Source organism: Solea senegalensis, unplaced genomic scaffold, assembly GCF_019176455.1.
Source record: "Solea senegalensis isolate Sse05_10M unplaced genomic scaffold, IFAPA_SoseM_1 scf7180000015660, whole genome shotgun sequence".
NCBI classification, from domain to species: domain Eukaryota; kingdom Metazoa; phylum Chordata; class Actinopteri; order Pleuronectiformes; family Soleidae; genus Solea; species Solea senegalensis.
In genome coordinates this window covers 43,712-58,643 of record NW_025321408.1, presented here as the reverse complement: position 1 = coordinate 58,643, position 14,932 = coordinate 43,712, and the positions used below count along the sequence as shown (strand labels likewise).

The window sequence follows — 14,932 nt, the reverse complement described above, 5'->3', positions numbered from 1 at the left end:
TGAAGTTCTAGAGAATTAATTAGGTTGTATAAAATTGAACTGTGGTGCTCCTTGATTATGTTGGGATCACGGGATCACGTGATCACGTGATCCCTCTGCACACGTTAGTTAACATGTCACAGATGGACACGTGCAGGAGGAGAGGAGGCCAGCTTAGAAACACACGGACCCATCATTTTAGTATCAATGCTTAAACAGTGAAAGGACAGGAGTGAACAAATGAAAGAACAGGAGGTGAACGCATGAATCTGTCTGTTCCAGTGAGTGACACATGATAAAAGTGAAGCTGTGGGCCGTACAATATCTGACTTTGGACACGCCCATAAACACAAAGACACTGTGCTTCAATAAAACCTTTGACATCAAAAGTTTGTTTTTAAATGCAAATGTGAAATCTATGTACAGCCTGAAAGCACAATCATGTTATGTGAAGTTGTTCTCAGAACCAGAGTGAATTTCTTAACCTAAAGTGTTGACACAGACTAACTCAACCACAATAAAGTCATTCTCTGCTCTGACTTTTTATCTTTAATATTTGAATTGTCACTTCTGTAAAAATGAATTCATAATCAAAATAAAACATCATTATCCAAGTCCACTGTCTCATGAATTATTACTGAGTCTCACGTCATCGTCTGCAGACTGAGAAAATGTCATCAGGTTTCACTGTGGCTGCAGTTCAATTTCTCAATGTTCAATATTCATGATCACTGGCCGCTGCTTAGAAATCTATTATATAACATATACAAAAGTAGATATATATATATATATATATACTGTATATTATAGTACAAGTACAAGTATAAGACAGACAGAGGCCACAGTGTGATTAGTGCATATTTCTATAACACACTGAGCTGCTGTTGCCTGGGAGATTGTGTCAGTGAAATAATTCTAATGCAGCACTTTTATCAGATTCCACACAAATATGCATGAGTCACTCGTTCATTGTCCTTTCAGCTGCTGCAGATGATGAAGCAGCAGCTCAGCCTCACTCTGCATCAGGGTCTGAGCTTCAGGGTCTGAGCTTCAGGGTCTGAACTTCAGGGTCTGAGCTTCAGGGTCCGAGCTTCAGGGTCCGAGCTTCAGGGTCTGAGCTTCAGGGTCTGAGCTTCAGAGCATGTATGTGTGTGTGTGTGTGTGTGTGTGTGTGTGTGTGTGTGTGGGCCGGATGACTCTCTGGAGTGTTCTCAGGGCCGTGTCCAGGAGAGGGGCTTGGTCTGGAGTGGGGCCCGTTGAGCAGTTGCCACGGTTACCGTGCTCCCCTTCACTCACTGTTACATGGGACAAGAGACCTTGTACAAAGAAAGAGTTTTTCTATGGTTATCCCAGTTTGTCAGATTAGCGACACCTAATGGTGAGACTGCACAATGACAACTTTATGGAAGGAAAGGGAACTCGGGGGCCGGGAGGAATGGGGGTACAGGCACGTAGTAGAAACTTTGAAAACAGAACGTTAAACTGAGACTGAATTTTAACGCATTTAATTTAATTTGATCTCAGGTTTTCTTAATGAAATTTTTATTGGTAAGCCGTGTGTGTGTGTGTGTGTGTGTGTCTCATTCAAACACACAGTGACATCAGTAACACGGTGTTGTTTGAAATAGATCAAAGAAAGTGAAAATAACAAATATTATTATATATACATTAAAACCCCACCTGTACTCCCTGGCCTTTCTTGTTCCCTAACCCTGTATTGTTTGTCTCTATACTTTCTGTGTTGTGTGCCCTATCTTGAATGGTACTTATTTCACTATATTTTTTGTATTACTTTGTATTATTTTGTGTCTTTTTTTTAGTCTTTCACTGTACAGCACTTTGTTCAGCTTATGCTGTGTATAAATGTGCTTTATAAATGAAATTGACTTACTTACTATATTTTATTATATATATATATATAAGTGGGACTTTTCACAACTCCCACAATTCCTCTTCACATGTTCACAAACAACTAAACCACACAGAGAAGGAATGAATGTCCTGCTGCTGCTGTTATAGATGTTGTTATACATGCTATAGATATAGATAATAATAATGTTAATATATGTCCAGTAAAAGAAGAACATTGGAGCCAGAGAGCAACTATAAATAAACATATATATACATATAAAATCGACATACTAAAGAGAATTTAGAATCCCTCTCTTCCTTTTTTCTGTTTCTTTTCTGAATGAAAGTGAACTTTTCCCTCTTTATCTTAAATTCCTCGCCTCCTTCAGGTGATTTGTTTTTGTGCTGAGGTTCAAAGGCTCGGACATCAATAACCGAGGACTCGTGAGTTCATACATTTGATTCAAACCATCCAGTTTAAAAGTATCTAAATCACTGACGGCACAGACACCTTTAATGACTTGTTGTGATCATTAGAAGAAGATTAAATGAAGAACAGTGAAGGGCTTCTACGAGGACCAGCTGCACCACTAAACAACAAAAACCTGGTCTCAGTCACTGGCACAGAGTGACAGCTGCAACAGTTATTCCACAAATTGAAATCAAATACAATTATTTTGATCACTTATTAATCATTTAACAGGTTTCTTTGCTCCAAATCATTAAAACTACAGAACGACGCGGTCTGTGATCTCACAGCAACTGTGTTTCAAACCTCAGAATATTTCATTTCAATGTCCACAGTGTTGGTGCAGATGTAGACACACACACACACACACACACACACACTAGGAAATAAACAGGTGAGAAAAGAGAGAGAGACAATGGAACAAAGGGATATTTATAGAGATAGAGATTGAGCTTTTGTTGTGTTCATTCAGTAAATAAGTCTGTCAACGCCGAAGCCTTGATGATGGATGTGAGACACGTTCAGTTGTATCTACAGTGAACTAACGTGTGTAATAACCTCAGGGAAACATGCACCACTGTTTACATCCATGTTTGTGAATGTCTTTGTGTGTGTGTGTGTGTGTGTGTGCCGTGATGACGTGGGCGCCTGCTTCTTTCAATAGCGTTATTGTATTGATAGCGTGTGTGTGTGCGTGTGTGTGTGTGTGTGTGAGTGATCAGTAAGGCTCACATTGATATTTTCTATATCTATATTTTTCTACAACCCCAAAAAACACTCATATAATAATATACCTTTATGAAGCTTTATCCACAGGAGAGAACAGAGGACGGGAGTTCAGACATTCATTCATTCATTAACCTCAGGTCGCCGCTCTAATGGCTTCTTAAACATTTTCAAAACTGTGCCACTATTCATTCCCATACTTCAATATTTCCAATTTTACCGACATCAAGCATTACAATAAAATTCTGTAGTTCTAGTGAAAAAAAAACCTCCTGTACGCCCTGAGTCAGCCAGTGTGTCACATGATTATTAACCCTTTAACACCTAAGCCTTTTTTTGCTTATTTGAACCATAAAAGGGCAGAAAATGTCCTGTGAGGAAGTGATTTCACCGCTTTTCCAGAAGAACTTTCAATATCTGGCAGTTATTTACAACTTACTGCATATTAAAATAACAATAACTTCAATGAAGAAAAACAGCGAAAACAGATGTCTGAGACGCTGATTCTCCAGCTGAAATGACCGTAATAACCACGGCTTTGACCTGCAACTTCTCAGCTTTCACAAACTGTTGGAATTTGCGTGTCATTACGGTAACGCAGAGTGCAAACGTGTGCTCTGTGATGAGTTTTGTACGAAAAGTATTCTCTGAGATAACTTTTGTGATAGAATAGGATTATTTTAGACACACACACACACACACACACACACACACACAGTCGCTTGTTTACCAGCTGTAGACGAGTGTGTGTGTGTGTGTGTGTTGATCTCGGGGGGAAGTTGGTGTGATCGCAGCAGAGTGTGTTTTTCTGTTTCCCCTGAAACGACTTCACTGAGCGATCCACTGAGGTACGACTCATTATTATTATGACACATGATCCATTTCCACCATTACAAATATGTTTTTAAGAGTTTTACCAGAACATCTGAAATGGTGCTCTGTGGAGAAATCTAATAATTAGAAATAACGTGACAAGGACAGAGGACCTGCTGGTCTACTGCGGTCATCTCTGGAAATCTGAATAAAAGGCATCAAATCCCAAAGTCACAAGAAACTGATGTGTGCTGTAAGATCTGCAGTTGTCTCCATGGAGTTTGGTGCAAGGAGAAACTGGCAGATGAATTATTAACATATTGTAGATTTAAGAAGGTCTAGATTTGATCACACAAGCCTAAAATCAGTGTCTTCTTCTGTTCATCCTCACACTTTAAAATAAACCTGGATATCTCCAAGTCTCACATTTAGCGTCACTTCTAACCACGATGAGAAGATTCTGGTCCCAGTTTCATCGCATTCATCTTCATTAATGTCAATCTGTAGACAATTACCTGCAGCCTGTGAGCGGCAGCATGCATTTAAATGTATTTTCATAAATGACATGGAAATGTATGGAGTCAGTCTCTCTCTCTCTGTCTCTCTCTGTCTCTCTCTCTCTCTCTGTCTCTCTCTCTCTCTGTCTCTCTCTCTGTCTCTGTCTCTCAGGTAACAGTGTTCACAGAACTGAGAACAAACAAATCACCCACACTGTTCACTTACGTCAGCAGAGAAATTTTCAAAAGACACTTTGACACAGAGCAGCTAAACTCACACACACACACACACACACACACACACATGCCTCTACTGTGGCCTCACTGCACCTCTGCTGAAGGGGGGGAGGGGTTTCACAGGGAGGAAGAAGCCGGGTGTCACTAGCACAGCAGTTCCCATGGCAACCTACAGGTGACTCACTCGCCCCAGTGATGCAGTTGCTGTGACAACCTGCAGTGTGTAGAGTCGCTCAGGGACTAGAACACACTGTGGGTGTTTGTTGTCGTGGGAGTGAAAGAATAAAAACACTGCAGAGCAAACACAAGCCGTGACAAGTGTGAGGGTTAGGGTTCCCTAACCCATCCACCTACCTACCACCCACCCATCCATCCACCCATCCATCCATTCCATCCATCCATCTACCACCAACCCACCCACCCATCACCCATCAACCCATCCATTCATCCATCCATCCACCTACTACCCACCCACCCATCCATCCATCCATCCATCTACTATCCACCCATCCATCCACCCATCCACCAGACAACTCACTCACCCAACCATCCACACTCACCCATCCATCATCCATCCACCTACTATCCACCCATCCATCCACCTACCACCCATCCATCCATCCATCCATCCATCCATCCACCCATCATCAAACCAACCACCACCCATCCATCCACCAGTCCATCCATCCATCCACCTACTACCCACCCATTCATCCATCCATCCTACTACCCACCCATCCATCCATCCACCTACCTCTCACCCATCCATCCACCTACCACCCAACCATCCATCCATCCATCCACCACCCACCCATCCGTCCATCCATCCATCCATCCATCCATCCATCCACCCATCATCAAACCAACCACCCACCATCCATCCACCCAGTCCATCCATCCATCCACCTACTACCCACCATCCACCCATCAACCCATCCATTCATCCATCCATCCACCTACTACCCACCCATCCCATCCATCCATCCATCCTCCATCCATCCATCCACCTACCACCCCATCCATCCATCCATCCATCCATCCATCCATCCACCCATCATCAAACCAACCACCCACCCATCCATCCACCCAGTCCATCCATCCATCCACCTACCCACCCATTCATCCATCCATCCACCTACTACCCACCCATCCATCCATCTCACCCATCCATCCACCTACCACCCACCATCCATCCATCCATCCACCACACACCCATCCGATCCATCCATCCATCCATCCACCCATCATCAAACCAACCACCACCCATCCATCCACCCAGTCCATCCATCCATCCATCCATCCATCCATCCATCCACCTACTACCCACCCATCCATCCATCCACCTACCTCCCACCCATCCTACCACCCAACCATCCATCCATCCATCCACCACCCACCCATCCATCCGTCCGTCCGTCCGTCCGTCCGTCCGTCCGTCCAGAAAACTGAGATTAGATTATCAGAGCAGTTTTGTTTTTTTTCCACAGAAAGTGGATTTGGTGACATTCAGGGTTTTCAGGGTTTTGACCTTTGCATGGTTCAACAGTGAAACGCATTTGAAATATCCAGTTAAGAAAAGTCTGAATCTTTGTTCCTACCGTTGCGGGAGCTGCTGTTGAAGCGGTGGTCGATGTCGAGTGAGCAGGGTTTGCGTGTAACGGCGGTCGTCACCGACTCGTACGGGTTGTCTTCGTCCTCCGGAAGGAAAACGTCCAGCGACGGTGACGTGATGATTTCTCCTGAAAGCTTTGAGTCCTGGAAGAAAACAGGAAGAAAGAAAAAAAGAAAAGAAAAGAAAAGTGAAATCAAACTTTGATGGCTGACCTAAAAACAGACAAATGTCACTAAGCTACTTTGTGCTTTAACAGGAACATAAGCAATTCAAGATTCAATTAGTCCCACAATGAGGAACAAAAACACAATCAAACAGTAAAAGCAGATTTGATTAAATCAATGATGGTGTATTTCAGACAGGTTATGTCGCCTTAAAAGAGAATAATGTTAATGATGATAATAGTGTTTGGAAAGAAAAGGAGAAACACTGACACTTAAAGTGCGCAGTGCTAAACTTCTGTCACCTTCACCTGCCGACAAACAACAAACCAAACAAACCTTCACCATTCAGTTATGAAACAAGGCTTATTGTAGCATCTCTCACCATGGACTCAGGTCCATTCAGGTTTGATTCTCTGGGATTAGTTAAGTTTCACTGGAAACTGGAAACAATATTGATTTAAATGGATTATTCAGGGTTTCCTGAGGTGTGAAAATCAGTGTTTTTAGCTCACAGGTACAAACAAGCCGCTGGTCTACGGCTGCCTTGTTTGATCAGTTTGTGTCAAATAGGTAAATGAATGAACGAATGAATGAATGAATGCCGGTCATTGCTGTGGATGGCACACATGAAACGAGGTCCACGTCTTGTCATTTTTGTCCAAACATGTTTTTACTCTTGCTCTAAAGTTTAAAGCCTCAGGTTTCATCACCTGGTGTCAAAGGAAGCAAAACAGCTGCGTGAGAAAGTTGCAGCAAACTCCAACTTCCCTCAAACACAACGACCTGATGAATTTGTCTGTTTAACATATTAAACCAGGACTTTTAAAATCATTATTATAGTGATTATTAGTGAAGCATGTCAGCTAAACACAGGGTCACACGGACAGTGAGTGAATAAATGGTATATTAACATCTGATCGTTACGATACCTGAACTATCACAAGTTATAAATCCACACTCACACACGAAAGAGCTCATTAATCTCCAGAATATAAGATCCTTCACTTGTTTTTAACCCTTCATCACCATAACTCCTCATGAGAAAATGGTGATCTGAGCTGAGATTGGCACAGCGCCCCCTGTGTGACCCTCATGTGGAGGATAAAGTGGTAGAAGACGCAGTGAAACTTCCCTCAGATCCTCAGGACTTCAGAGGAACGAGCGCCTGATGACAGACGAGATTCAGCAACACAACACAACACAACACAACACAACACAACACAACACAAGACTCCATCACCACTTGTGAAAAGCTGCCCTCAGATGTGATAAATGTGGTGTTTGTGTGAATATGTGCTCCACTCATTCAGAAGTCATTACTCTTCCTGCCATCATCTGCTACTACATTACCCACACTGCACCGGGCCATCAATCATGGATTAATCATCCAGGCTGATGGAGCATTCAGTCTCTTGATGATTTCACTCGCTCACATGACTTTTCTTTTTTAAACTCCATCAGAACTCAATTAGCCAGAGATCTGGAGCTAATGGAGACACAGTGTTCAGGTGGTCTGGACTCAGTGACGCTGATGTGACGTGACAGCCTGGTTAGCTGCACATGTCACTCACACACACGACGCACACTCACACTTCATCTCACACAGTCACACACACACACAACAGCTGCTGCTGCTGCTGCTGCTGTCACTTTAAAAGGTTCATAAAACCTCATGTGACCACTCAGATTAAAGGTGCAATGAATCAGCTTCACACAAGCTAACGCATGAGCGATCACATGAGCTAATGCATGAGCTGACACATGTGCTAACATATGAACTAACACATGAGCTAACACATGAGCTAACACATGAGCTAATGCATGAGCTAAGGCATGAGCTAAGGCATGAGCTAACATATGAACTAACACATGAGCTAATGCATGTGCCAACATATGAGCTAACACATGAGCTAACATATGAACTAACACATGAGCTAACGCATGTGCCAACATATGAACTAACACATGAGCTAACACATGAGCTAACACATGAGCTAATGCATGAGCTAAGGCATGAGCTAACATATGAACTAACATATGAGCTAATGCATGTGCCAACATATGAGCTAACACATGAAAGCTACCATGAGCTAACATATGAACTAACACATGAGCTAACTGAGCATGAACACATGTGCTAACATATGAGCTAACACATGAGCTAACGATTGGCTAACACATATATGAACTAACACATGAGCTAAACATGAATCAACACATGAGCTAACGATGTGCTAACATATGAGCTAACACATGAGCATGAGCTAACATATGAGCTAACACATGAGCTAACGCATGAGCTAACATATGAACTAACACATGAGCTAACGCATGAGTGAACACATGTGCTAACATATGAGCTAACACATGAGCTAACGCATGAGCTAACATATGAACTAACACATGAGCTAACGCATGACTGTGTAAAAATGTCTCAGCGTTGACTGAACACACTCAGATAATGTGAGAGAGCATTACATGACAGCCCTGGTATACTTGCAGTATCCCACTTCACCACCGGGTGGCGTTGTTTGTTTTTTTAAAATAAATTTATACCATAATATTATCTCCTTATGATCATAATATTACCCTCGTTATTAAGTGGAAATGAGTACGAGTAGAAATATAACCACGTATTACCCTGGGGTTACTATTTCTTTTTGAACATGTGAATTTATGTGAATAAATGTGTCACAAAGTAGTAGAGATTTTAAGTGACCACACATGTACGCTATGGCTCCTGACATGAATGTATACATATGTAAAACATGAAGAGTGTTTATCTTGTAAGGAACAGCAACGACGCGCTCTAACACACATGACGTGAAGAAGCCGGGCTTTAAATTCAGAGAAAGCCAGTCAACAAACCCTGAACCTGTGACGACAGCAGCTGAACGTCATCACTCAAAACAATGTGGGACGAAGCTTTAATAACGCCAGAGTGCAGCTGTTGTGAAATGAAACTATGAAAAGGAAAAGCGTGAGTTTGAGGGAAGCAATCATCTCTGCGATGGTCTCTGGTGTTTCCAGTAATTACTGAGATGTCATAATGAATTAACAATGAGTTTCCTAGGATTAAAGAAGTCTGTTAAATATGCAGTATTTAAGGACACACATGAGAGACAGACTGTGTCTCTGCAGCGTCTACAAGGAAATGACATTTAAATATAATGAACATGAATAAAAGAAAGCCCCTTAAAGCTGGATATTATTCAGTAAAGTGTATTCCTGAAATTGTCTTGTAAAGAACCCAATGACAATGAGTCGCTCACAGCAGTTATGAAAACCCATCATTATTCCTGTGAGCAGCAAAGAGAGAGGCCAACGCACAAAACAGTCACAAAAACCACGGCAGACACAGAGAGGTCAAAGGTCTCTCTCACCACTTACTTCAGCGTCTGTGTCAGCGAATCTCCACGAGACCAGGACGAGACACAGGGACTGAGCAGGAAGAGGAAAAGAGGAAGTGGGAGAGTCCTCACGCACACCAGGAAACACTGGAGTTTGCCTGATTTCTCAGGAGAAGATCAATGAGCCGCCAATCTGAGCTCTTCCTCTGCAGCAGGGTAGAGCACAGTGAAGGTTCAGCCACATGATCTTCTGCTCCACATCCTCCTCAGTCTGAAGAGGTCAGAGTCCAGTGTGTGAGAGTGTGCTGTGAGCTCAGTCTTCATTCATTTCCCTCCCTCTCTGAGATCACACAGAGACCACTTGTGTCTGCACTGAACAGGAAGAGCTCAGACAAACAGAGGCCTCCGCTGGCCACTAATTAGCAGCTCGTACGCAGCTTCCATCCCACTGCAGGGACATCTGTCTGTCTGTCTGTCTGTCTGTCTGATCATGTGAGAGCTTTTGTGGCTTCTTCCCTCCGTCTGTGAGAGATCCACGTGTGTGTGAGTAACCGTGATAACGTGGTCACGTCTGAGGAACTTGTGTTAATCCCGTGACTGTCTCTTCCTCGTCTGCTCTGCTGTAAACACCTCACATATGAAGAGAGGCTGTAATTTGCTGGCATTTCCTCATGGAGACCATTTGATTAGAGAGAAAAAGGGAAGAGGGCTGGACATCAGGGAGGACAATGGACCCTCACAGGGAGGGACGTGCAGTCCACAGAGGATCTAACAGCAATATCCAGGAATACAAACACTTCTAATACAGAGCTGCTTTCATTTTCATCGTTTTATATACAGTATTAATGTTTCATCGACAACACACACACACACACACACACACACACTCCGGTCCAACTTTCAGAGAAGAAAATGTGATAAATCCGTTTCTTACAGTAAAGGTAACTGGTGGATGTGGAATTTAGCGGTTAGCATGGGAAAAATAAAAATGACAGTAGTAGAGAGGTGATGTGAGAAAAACAGCATTTAAGTTGATTTATACGAGACGAGGGGAGAGAGAGACTGACATGAGCTCACTCTGTGGGACGAGCAGCGGCGAGCAGCAGTCGCTCGTCACAAAATAACACCCTTCACATTCTCCACTGGCTCCACGCTTCACGCCACAGACGCTGACACTCAGGAGACAACACCACGTCTAAAAATGTAAAAACGGTGTTTAACAAGGTTCTCTCTTGTGTTCAGGAACACAAATCTCACATGAACTGTTTTTCATCAACATGGGTCAAAGGTCACACATGTCACTCACTCAGGGAACTTCATTCATTCACCTGTCCTCTTCATTCATTCACCTGTCCTCATCATTCACTTCACCTGTCCTCATCATTCACTGCCAAAGTTTCCTGTGCGTGATTTATATTTTATTTTAATTTTATTTAACTCAGTAACAGATGTGATTTTAAAGACCTCAGTTACTGTATGTGTCTCTGTAAATGTGACGGATTCGACTGAAAACTGAACACACAAACAAATGAAACACCGTTAAACCTTCTATAGAACTGTGGGAGGAGTTAGACGAGCAGACACCATCAGCACAGTAACACGCGACTACAGCTTTAAGACAAACCTTTACATCTGTTATCATTTCAAAGTAACACACACACACACACACACACACACCTGCAGACCTGCTCCCACTCAGCTGCTTAAAAACATTAAAAACAGAGAAAAACTAACGGAAACAAAGGATTCAAATGTGTCCATGACTGAGCAGTTCTGAAGTTTGTCAAACGCACAGGAACTTCTGTTGCTTGGCAACCCCTTCAACCCAGGTGGATCGCTCTTTATTTTCATTTCTCTCTTTTTTTTTCTTTCAACTTGGTTTTTAAAGTCAGTAGAGAAGAAGAAGAAGAAGAAGAGGAAGAAGAGGAAACCTCCTCCTCTTCCTCACAGTCTGTGTTTTTACGAAGGAGGAAAAATCTGCTCAAAAAGGGACTCATCACTACACTTTATATTGATTTAGATTTTATGATTACTGTCAATCAGTTTGTTGTCATTTCATGCGTAAAATGGAATAATCCACAGAAATGCTGATTCTTACTGTGACATTTCAATAAAAACAACAATCTCAGTCTGACAGCGACAGTTAAATACTATTAATCACAATATGGCCGACTGCATTTTAGATGAATTATTGATCCAAACACGTCTGAAGAGAACGTCACAGTTGAAGTAATGATGTGAAATCATATCATATTAGATATTGATTCAAAATCATTCCGTCAATTCAAATACAACCGTTCACTGACGTGTGATGAAAGAACAGAGTCTACTCTTTCTTTAGGTAGATTATAGAGAACGAGTCAGTCCAAGTCAAAATGCTTAAAACAGCCCCGTTAAAAACATATTTAATATATAGCTCCTCCCACAAGTTGAGCAGGAATGCACAGATAATAACAACACAATTCTCCCTTGATTTTTACAGGACTGTTAAACACGGAGACAAAGAATATAGAATATTGGACTCCTGCACATGAATCCATGCAGAAAGTGACAGACTGGACCTTTAACCCGGATTCACTTCACATCTCTGAGACTTGAGTGACAGCTGGACCACAGAGGAAACTCGCCTTTCACACAACAGATGCAAAGGTCAGCGCTGCACAGCAGCAACAGACAGATGAGAGGAAGAGAAAGAGCGACATGTTTCTGTCAAGACGAGGAGAGACGGGATCGTCAGGGAAGCACAACACACAGTGACAAGTAATTTTCACACGCGCGCACACACACACACGCGCAGGTGCTGTAGGCCGGGTCAGTGTCGGCTGCCGGCAGGTAACACAGAGGTCTGTTGTGTTGTCAAGACCTTTAGCTGTTTGAGCCAAAACACCACGGATCTCAGCGCTAAGCATTCTCACCACAGCCCAGAGAGCTGAGTGGTGAGAAGGAAGGAAAAGGAAGGAAAGGAAGGGAGGGAGGAGGAGAGGAGAGAGAAACCCACGAGGGGAGAGAAAAAGCCTGTAGGTTTGGACTCGGATCTCTCTTTTTTATTTTTTTCTCAGCTTTTCTGCAAACTCTCTCTACGTTCCTGCTGCCCACACACACACACACACACACACACACACACACACACACACACATTTACACACACACACACACACACACACACACACACACACACACACACACACGCTTCATACCTTCAGTCAGACAACAGCTGAAGCTCATTCAATTATTTACACAGAAATTCTGCAAATAAACAACTAGAACTGGGAAACACCATCATTACGTAAAAGACAGGGATGTTTACAGGAATGTTTAAAAAGTCGATATCATTGACTGTATAAACTTGTAACTCTGATACAGTTGTGTTGTGTATCTCTCTCTCTCTCTCTCTCTCTCTCTAATCTGTCTCTACCTCATCTCACTCTTGTCCTTTCTCTCCCCCCTTTCTGTCCCCACCTCTCCGCTGTCCCCCGTTAACCTTTCACCCCGAGCGGTCGAGGCAGATGACCGCACACCTCTGAGCCTGGTTGTGTCAGAGTTTTTTCTCTCCACTGATGCCTAGTGTTTGCTCATTGTGTGAACTGTTGGGATTCGTACAGACGTACGTACAGACCTGAGATCATGTGGCGCTATACATTATTATTATTACATTATTATTATTATTATTATTATTATTATTATTACATGTCATTTAGCAGACGCTTTTATCCAAAGCGACTTACAAAAGTGCATTTAAACATTTACAAATAAAATTATATACAAATAAAATTGAATTGAATTGAATTGAATTGTTTACAGGGATGTTTACAGATATGTTTACAGTGATGTTTACAGGGTTGTTTACAGGGATGTTTACAGGGATGTTTACAGATATGTTTACAGTGATGTTTACAGGGTTGTTTACAGGGATGTTTACAGATATGTTTCCTTCTGTAAATGATTTCTTTGTATCAGAACTTTGCTCTTGTTGTCGTTCAAAGTTTCACATGGAGAAGAAATGAAGAGATTTTTGATTATATGATTGACAGCGGGAAAAAAGAGAATCCAGAGACAGCTCGTTCCCCACGTTGCCATGGAAACCAGTTAAAGTATTCACTCACAACAATGGCAGTATCACTAACCTGTAATTTCACTGTGTGTGTGTGTGTTTGTGTGTGTGTGTTACTGTCAAACCCCGTGACAAACACGTATGTGTATGAAGCGATACACATTGTGTTCACACTGAAGAGGCACTGTGATGAAGTGTGTGTGTGTGTGTGTGTGTGTGTGTGTGTGTACCTGTGAGGGGCTGGAGAAACCCAGGTTACGGCAGCCGTTGCAGGGCGTCAGGGCCTCCCAGAATCCAGAGGGGCCACAACTCTTCTCTGCCTCGTCTTCCTCCAGAGCAGCAGCAGCAGCAGCAGCAGCAGCAGCAGCAGCAGCAGCAGCAGCGACAGGCAGGTTCACCCGCTGCCAGAAAATGAATAAACCAGATCAAAACCAACACCGAACAGCAGAGGATTCACTGTGACGATCTTTACTTGACCCGAGTCCATTTTCTTAACTGGAATTGTTTATTTGCCAAGAAAATATGCCAAGTTGGTGGAGATAGTCAAAGATTTAGAGTCAGAATTTGGTGAAATGACAAATATAATATAATAGAATATAGATAAATGTGTCACTAACATTCTGTTCAGGCCGAGGTCAGAATGACAAGGACCTAACATTAATGATCTTAAAAAACACAAAACAGATTCAAACGCTTTTGTTATTTTCACAGAGATAAAAGAACAGATTTGATTCTTCATTGTGTGACACACACATAAACATCCACACTGAAAAAAGAGGAAAAACGTTCAGGTTACACACAAAATAATACACACACACATATATGTACACACACACTACACTGTTAACAGGATATTGATGAATTATTAATGACTAAGAACTGCATGAATGATCAATATTACATTAGTTGTGTAAAGGAAACCCTTAACCTTCAGCTTAATTAAAGGATTCTGTTTGTGTTCATTTAAACATTTAAATAAAACATCACAACAACTGACTTTGCAGTTATTTAGTTAATGGTCAATAATCACTTTGCTGAGAATAAAGATCCAAGGAACACGTATAATATGTAACAGTGAAATGTCCGAAACTTAATTATGCTCATTTGAATAAAAGGAAACATCATATTATCATGAATTTTATACTATACTAATGCTCCGACCACACACACACACACAGGATGT

At 42.1% G+C, this 14,932-nt stretch overlaps 1 protein-coding gene across 1 annotated transcript in view; it reads right to left on the bottom strand.

Moving 5' to 3' along the window:
* Window positions 1–1,168: 1,168 nt before the first annotated feature.
* LOC122762432 (ankyrin repeat and sterile alpha motif domain-containing protein 1B-like) overlaps window positions 1,169–14,932 on the bottom strand; it is a gene marked incomplete at its 3' end in the record, with an annotated part of 14,776 nt that continues 1,012 nt past the window's right edge. The window contains exons 2-4 of the mRNA XM_044017615.1: window positions 13,980–14,150; window positions 6,171–6,327; window positions 1,169–1,295 (exon numbers count right to left, since the gene is read on the bottom strand). Of these exons, the coding sequence (XP_043873550.1) occupies window positions 1,169–1,295; window positions 6,171–6,327; window positions 13,980–14,150 (455 nt within the window). The remainder of the gene's footprint in view (window positions 1,296–6,170; window positions 6,328–13,979; window positions 14,151–14,932) is intronic.